We start from the raw sequence: 8225 nt of genomic DNA on the forward strand, positions 1-8225 counted from the left end.
GAGGTGGGACTTTTAGGAATCCAGGGCAAGGAATGCAGGAGGGAGAAGGAGAAAGGAGTTCCAAGCCATGGAAGAAGATCCAGGCCTGAGAAGTGTAGGAAGAGAGACAGCTAACATGTAAGCGTTGGGGATCATGGCCCAGGAGGGCTGCAGGTCTGGGTCCAGGGTGGCCAGGATGGAACATAGGTTTTAGTGAGTAATAATTTAGGAATATCGAAGGGGAGAGTGTGCCAGCCAAGTGGAGGATTGAAGTAACTCAGCCATTGAGTTGATTAAAGCATATTAAATATAAGTCTCTCTCTCTCTCTCTCTCTCTCTCTCTCTCTCTCTCTCTCTCTCTCTCTCTCTCTGTGTCTTTCATTTGGGAATCCAGAACATTGGGACTGGTAGTCAGGAACTTGCACTGCTACTGCCGCCAGGCGATTTGAGTATCATTAATAGCTTACAGTAACACCTCACTTTTGTTCTTTGTGAGGGACAACAGGAGTCAATGAGGCTCAATTCTCAAGGCTTCCATTGGCTGGGAACACAAACGTGTACCAACCACCGAGACCTTTACTGAGGACCAGAGACACAGCATCTCTTCCCGTCAACCCTCAGTGGTCAATGATCTCAATATGGAACTGTAGGTGAGTGGTGGTGATCACACAGTGACCCCGCAGGAGCGAGCATGCCTGGCAGTTGTGGTATTTCCAGTGGCCCTGGATGGTGTAGATAGCACTGAGGACCTGGCAGTACCGCCAGTGGATACGCCACATCCGAACCAGAGACTGGAGCGTCACCGCAGCTCTCTCCATGTTTGAGAAGTCGATCAACGCTTTCCTCCGTTTCTTCTCCAGGATCCTTCTGAGCGTCAGCCGCCACCAGCACTGAATGACCCAGGCTCTGAGGGCTGCGTGCAGCAGTGCCCTGCGCACCAGAGTCCCACGCCACCAGGCCTGCACCTGAATGGCTGCTTTTTTCTTGTTTTTCAATATTTTTTTCTAGACAGAGATAAGAGAGATTGCTTAGAGACCTTGCTACAAACTCCCAGGGTCTTCCTGGAAGGGCTCTGGGTTGTCTCTTAACATTGAATCTCCCTTAGAGAGTTCGGGGATCTAGCAGAATGCTAACCAGGATCCAGGAGACCTGGTAGGGGCCCTTCTCTGCCATTGTGGACACACTAACTCCCTCTCAGCGGCACAGTCCCTCTTTCTCATCCTATGTATTCTAGGCTGGCCTCGATCTCCCACAGCTAGTATTAGAGGGCTGTATCTCCACCCTTGGCGCATAGCACTACTCTCTTGCCCACCTCACTGCTGCCTAGATTAAGGGAAAACCAGAGTCACCAGAAGGGCAGGGAGGAGAGCAGCACTGGTAGTCACACACTGAGTCTTTAGGGCTCACTGGTTTGGGAATGTTAGCTCTTCTAATACTTTTGCCTGGCTTCCCTTGCTGACCCATGTCCCAGAATGCACCGTCTGACTGTTCCCTGCAATAATCATGTATTTTGATTTAGTGATAGGGTTTGCAGCACTTCCCGCATATTCTACAACCAACCCTCCTGTAGTTAGAAGATTCTGCTTAATTCAGAGTAGTCATGTTCTTGACTTCTAGCCCCAAGCAGTTTCTGACCAGTTTTTCTCTTTCCAGTTTCTATGTCAGCGTCAGACTCAGATCCAAGAGTCTAGACTGAGAAGGAGACATAGAGGAATGAGCAACTCTTACCTTGATTCTTGGTTATTTTAGACTGAGATGTATAGATGCAGAATCCCATACCTGTTAAGCTTTGGTCTGTTGCTATGCATTGTAATGTTAAGTGTGGGTCTTAAGACCTGGTTGCCCCAGAGACAAGAGAGTCTGCAAATAGACCCAAGTGACACTGTGTGACCTTGCCCCCAAGTTATTTCTGATTGGTGAAGAAAGATGCCTACAGCTGATAGCTGGGCAGAATTGAGATTGGTGTTCCCAGCCTTGGGGTCAGAGGAGACCATAAGGAGACAGAGAAGGTGGAGAGAGGAGGAAGCCACCATGGGTTAGGAGTCAAGAAAGCATGGCCACGAGGCTGGCTATTGGGAGTTAAGAGCAGCCCAGATGAAGCATAGTAAGTAATAACTTGGGGTTACTGATAGGAAAGTAGGTTCTAATAGCACAGAGGGTAGATATCTGCCCAGCTCTAGTGCTGATTAAGGTTTATTGTAAATATAGAAGTAGTGTATCTTTTTTTCTGGGGACTGAATGATGAAGTGCAGGGTAGAAGCCTTGGATTGAGATTAAATATTTTCTACCACCGCCATCCGCAGGCTATGCAAGGGTACAAATGGTTTGCAGTTCTCGTCACTGTATGGTAATTCTACCCACGACCACAGCTATAGGCTGTGTATAGGTGTCTACTCTCTTACCTTTAGGGTATGCTTCCTTTGAATAATTTCATCTTCATCTTCATCTTCACTAACTAAACTGGTCTTGGACTGTCACCAAAATGAAATGAGAAATCCATACATGAGTAAAACGATTCTTTCTATGGAACTGTACAAAGCCACCCATTGCTTTAGAATCCCCTCTTTTCCCTAGACCAGGATGATACCCACCCACACCGCTACGCTAACCACCAGCTAGATCTGGTTATGTCTCTTATGCAGAATGTAAGCACCGTAACTAACCTGCAGCTTTTTGTGCCCCCCACGGTCTGGTGTGAGTGATTTGAGAGGGGGAACTTAATTTACAGTGGCTTCGTGATGTAGGGTTAAGATATCTGCCTCGGACTCTCCTCTCTCTACTATGTTTTTAAAAAGATTTATTTATTTATTTTATGTATGTGAGCACACTGTCACTGTCTTCAGACACACAAGAAGAGAGCATCGGATCCCATTACAAGTGGTTGTGAGCCACCATGTGATTGCTGGAATTTGAACTCAGGACCTTCGGAAGAGCAGTTGGTGCTCTTAACCGCTGAGCCATCTCCCCAGCCCGTCTACTTTAATATAACATATGTCCTACTGACCCTCCTCTCTTAAGGTCTGACTCCAAGTGGCCCCTTTATAGCTCCCTCACCTCTACAGGCATTCCAATGGGAAAAACACACAAATCTAAACATTCAAAACTAGGTTCTTTGAATATAAGAGAGCATGCGTTTGTCTTTCTGAGCCTGGGTTACTTAACTCAGTAGAACACTTTCTAGTTCCATCCATCTACCCAGAGGTATTATAATTTTGTTATTTTTAACCCTGGAATAAAATTCAGTTCTGTTTATATACCACATTCTCATTATCCATCATCAACTGGTAGCCATCTGGGCTGACTGGTTCCTATGTGAATGAGTGTTGATGAACACGGATGTACAAGTATTTCTGCAGTCAGAACCAGAGGCTTCAGCCCTACTGGCTGTCTTTCATAACGCTCAAAGGTTGTGTGCCTTTGAAAAGTATTCAGTCCTATCTAGCTGTGAACCCTGCAAGCTACGAGAACGACTGATCTGACAAGATATGGACATTGGTGCAATAATGCCACAAATATTATTGGAGTAACTAACCGTTTCAGAATCGATTTTTGTTTGTTTGTTTGTTTTTTGAGACAGGGTTTCTCTGTACAGCCCTGGCTGTCCTGGAGCTCACTTTGTAGACCAGGCTAGCCTCAAACTCAGAAATCCGCCTGCCTCTGCCTCCCAAGTGCTGGGATTAAAGGCGTGCGCCACCACGTCCGGCTCAGAATGGATTTTAAGCATATCCTACAAGATGGAACCCACGTCTGGCAATAACTTGGCCAAGAGCCCAGGGCAAGCCAAGTCCTAGGTCCTAGGGGAGAGCCTAGTAATATTATTCTGCTAACTGGTCATAGTAACAAGCATCCCCATACATTAGTGCATCTCTCAACTCTTATCAAAAATGCTTCCTTTTACAGTAGACGCAGATTAACATGGAGACCCAGAACCCACTGAGAAGGCCATTAAAGACCTACCATAAATAGGCACCGAGATCCAATCTGAATCTTTTATAAAATTTAGAAATTCAGATGCTACTTATTCAAAATCCCATCCCAAAAGATAAGCATTTCCATCAAGAATGCTATGGGTGACTGACCAGGGCAGCTGGAAGAGAGACACCCAAGCACCTGCCATGGGGGATGGGCACTGTGATGGATGGTTGTGTGATGGGGAGATGGGAAAGACAGCATACAATGGGGAGAGATCGAAGACAAAGAGAAGTCAAAGGGTTCATGCACTGTGGAGATAGGTGGAACTGGAGACTCGATGGAGGTGAGGGACAGGCAGATACGGGGAGGCCACGGTGAGGTCCTGGCCCAGGCTGCTACCAAGGCCATGCCTGGATCAGTGGTCTTGTTGTAGCTGGGTCTGTGTCAATGTCTATTGTCCAAGTGATCACCAAAGACAGGGGGCCATGCTGATCTGAGTGGCCTAAGCTGCTACCTGAGGCTATGGGGACATAAGGGCCATGTCTGGCTCTGCTGTCCTATGGCACTCAGGGTTTGTGCTGACATCCCAGGCCCATGTTACCACCACAGGCCATTCAGATGTTCCTGGTCTGGACTGCTGCCCGTGGCACTGTGCTAAGCTGGCCCCATTCTTCCCCAGCCACCACACTCAGAGCTGGCTCCACCCTCTATCTGGGCAGCACAGTAGAGCTGACCCAGATATCAGGGAGTGGTTGAGCCAGCCCTGAAGGCATGAGTGAGGGAGAGCTGTTTCTGCTTCTAGTCTACAGTGGGGTGGCTTGGGCAAGGGAAAGATGTCCTTCTCACTATGGACATCACTGCTTGAGGCAGGTGGGAGAGCTGACCCTGAGGTCACAAAAGCAGGAGAGCTGGCCCTGCCCCTCACCTGGGCAGGAGGGTAAAGCTCCCCCTGGTGATGCAGGCGAGGGTGAGCTGGTCTGAGGGTGTGAGAGAAGGAGAGCTGAACTTGCCCCTTGCCAGCTATGGCATTGGGTGAGCTAGCCAGCGAATAGCTCGCCCTGGTGGTGCAGGCACAGGAGAGGTGGTGGGCTGACCAGCTCAGTTACCTCCCATGGTCCAGATCCAGGGTTTTGAGTTGGTCCACCCCAACAGCTACCCCATTTATAATCTGCTGGAGTAATGGGTCCAGTCTTGCAGATTCAAAGCTGCAGAATCTCTATGACACAGAGCAGCAGCAGGCTATTCCAAGAGGAGACCCCGTGTGGATGTAACAACAGAAGCCCGAGGCCTCAACTCACAGCAACGACCATTTTTAGGTAAAGATGTGTGGACAAAAGGCTACACTATGGGACAGACTGTGCACACTGCTTCCACTCCAAGATGTGTGTATATGTTTGAAATTCTATCTTTTTTTTTTTTTTTTTTGTATGGAGGTAGTTATACGGGTAGAGGGCATATAGAATCGGAGATATGTGTGGAACTAGAATGCATGATGTGAACTTCACCCAGAAGCAATAAAAAGTTAAAAAGAAAGAATTTCATGAAGACAGGACATTTAGGCTTGGTGGCAGACATCTGTAAGCCCAGCACTTTAGTATTTCTTACCAGAATTATGCGTGCATTCTGTTTTGTCTGGATTCTTTCACTTACTGAATGTTTTCACAATTTATCCCTGTTGCGGTATGTATCTGTCCTTGATTTTTTTTTTTATTGCTAAGTAATAGTCCACTCATGGACATACCACATTCTATTTATACGCCCACCCTTTCATGGGCATCTGTGCTATGTGATTTCATCTTTGGGTTATTATGAATAATCCAGCTATAAATACCTGTGTACAAGTTTTCTTTCATTTTGCTGTATTGGGACTGAATGTCTGCCTCTGTTTAGTCATTGAGGAGCAGAGGCACTTTTTTTTTTTCTCCATAGGGATCAGCCATTTAAATTTTCTGCTAGTATGTATGTAAGTTCTTACTTTCATATTTTTTTATTGCCACTTGTTATTAATTATCCTCCTGGGTATGTCGGGGTATCATCTTCAAGTTTTCAGTTTTTCTTTGTTATATATATATATATATATATATATATATATATATATATATATATTTTAGATTACTTGGCAGTGGAGGAATGGATCTAGGAAGAGTTAGGGGAAAGAGGGGGTGAATACAACTGAAAAATGTATAAAATTAGTAATTCAAAGAATTAGTAAAGATATTATATTTAAAAATGTTTCTCCCTACCATCCCATAATTCCATTTCTTGTTCCATGACCCCTCCAGACATGAAAACACACATATACGTATAAAGGCACATATTTTTTAAAAAGATTTATTTATTTATTTATTTATTTATTTATTTTAATGAGTACACTGTAGCTGTCTTCAGACACACCAGAAGAGGGCGTCAGAGAAGAAGCCACCATGTGGTTGCTGAGAATTGAACTCATGACCTCTGGAAGAAATGTCAGTGCTCTTATCCGCTGAGCCATCTCTCTAGCCCCCTACCATATTTCTTTTTTTTTTTTTTAATTTAAATGTTCTTATTATTTGGGAATTTCAAATATTACATCCCAATCACATTCACTTCCTGGTCCTCTCAGGTCCAGCTTCTGCCACTGTGACCTCCTCCAAAACAACAACAACAAACAACAACAACAATAACAACAAACAACAACAATAATAAAAATCCGAGTTCAACTTATGTTGCTCATGTACTCACTGGAGCACGCTCAAACTTCCAGTGGCCAGCCCTTTTCAGGTGACTGAGTTCTTCCTCCACCACAGCCCCACAAGACGCCATCAACTGTGAAGAGCTACACTTCAGCATCCCTATCAGTTTTTAAGAGTTCTCTTCAATGGCTTCCTGTCTACACTGTTTCTTTTCATGGGTGTGGGGAGAAAGGTTGTATCAGAAGCCTTCTAAGTCCTTCCTTCTCCTCTATGAATCTGCGGTCATCAATGACAGTGCAGAAGCAGCTTTTTGGATTTCCACGTGGTTTCTGGCTATAGCATGTACCATTGGACGTGTGGATTTAGGTGGCTACACAGTCCACAGACATCCCTGTGGCCTTCGGTGGTAACATGGGCACTGGACATCAGTGCCACCCCCAGGCCCAGCACGAACTGTGGGCATCAACACGGCCTCGGGTGGCAGCACAGGCCACACAGATTAACACGGTGCTCAGCGGTAGCACAGACCATGGACAGCAACCTGGCCTCTAGCCGGGACACAGACCACAGACATCCACACAGCCTCTCGCTGCAGCATGGACCTGCCTCTGCCCACTGAGTGCTGAAATTCAAGACACATAAAACCACATCTTTTTTACCCATATATTTTTTAACGTTTTTGAGATTAATACTATTCAATATATTTTGTGTTTATTGGCCATTTGTGTCTTCGGAGAATTGTCCGTTTTTATATCTTTTGCATATTTTAATTTATGATTTTGGAGGGGATTAAAAGAACTTAAAAATACAGTAACATAGGGCTAATGAGCAGGCTAAATGGATAGAGAGGCACTTGCATACAGGGGTAATAATTTGCGCTTCATCCTGTTATCCACAAGGTGGCAGGAGAGAGCTGATTCCCCAGCTCTGGAGCGTGTCCTCTGCCCACAAGAAGGCAGGCTAACTGTGGGCACCTCACACCCCCAGCACCGCCTCACACACGCCTAAAATACTAAATGAATAAAACTTAAATTGCAATTTAAAAATACAATATAAAAGACAAATAGAAATATAGAAGCTTTAAGAATCCATCCTATCCAATAGTCCCATAGATATTTCGTAGGAAAAAAACACATTAAAAAAAAAAAAAAACAGCAGTTCCATCAGCGCCTAGAGAGCAGGCTTTAGAACAAGAACTACAAAGCTATTTTAAATAAGAGAGTCGTCCTAGCCATATGCTGGGTCAGTTGCCTTTAATTCCAGCACTAGGGAGACAGAGGCAGGCAGATGTGTGAGTTTCAAGGCCAGAGTGGTCTACAGAGTGAATTCAGGATATCCAGAACTGTATAGAGAGAGTCTGTCTAAAAATACAATAACAACAAAAAGCATTCCTATTCCACAGGGGTCATTGTGTTACTCTTAACCCTGGGCACGGTTTGTATTTACTGCGCATGCTGTTTTCTTCCACTGTGCCACCAGGTCAGACAGAGCAGAGGCTTCACAACACCCCGATTTTTCTTTTTCCTCTCTCTCTCTCTCTCTCTCTCTCTCTCTCTCTCTCTGTTTAGATTTTTTATTATTATAAGTAAGTACGCTGTAGCTATCTTCAGACACACCAGAAGAGGGTGAAAGATCCCCCAGAGGAGACCCTCACTCAAGTCT

General features: G+C 45.2%; 1 protein-coding gene across 1 annotated transcript; it reads right to left on the reverse strand.

Moving 5' to 3' along the window:
- Nucleotides 1-596: 596 nt before the first annotated feature.
- On the reverse strand, nucleotides 597-1152 carry Iqcf2 (IQ motif containing F2). The gene is made up of 2 exons (XM_021207833.1): nucleotides 1114-1152; nucleotides 597-983 (listed from the first exon to the last, which is right to left on the reverse strand). The coding sequence occupies exons 1-2, from the start codon at nucleotides 1150-1152 to the stop codon at nucleotides 597-599; spliced, it is 426 nt and encodes a 141-aa protein (XP_021063492.1).
- Between the last annotated feature and the right edge of the window lie 7073 nt (nucleotides 1153-8225).

Source organism: Mus pahari, chromosome 10 (assembly GCF_900095145.1).
Source record: "Mus pahari chromosome 10, PAHARI_EIJ_v1.1, whole genome shotgun sequence".
Classification (NCBI taxonomy): domain Eukaryota; kingdom Metazoa; phylum Chordata; class Mammalia; order Rodentia; family Muridae; genus Mus; species Mus pahari.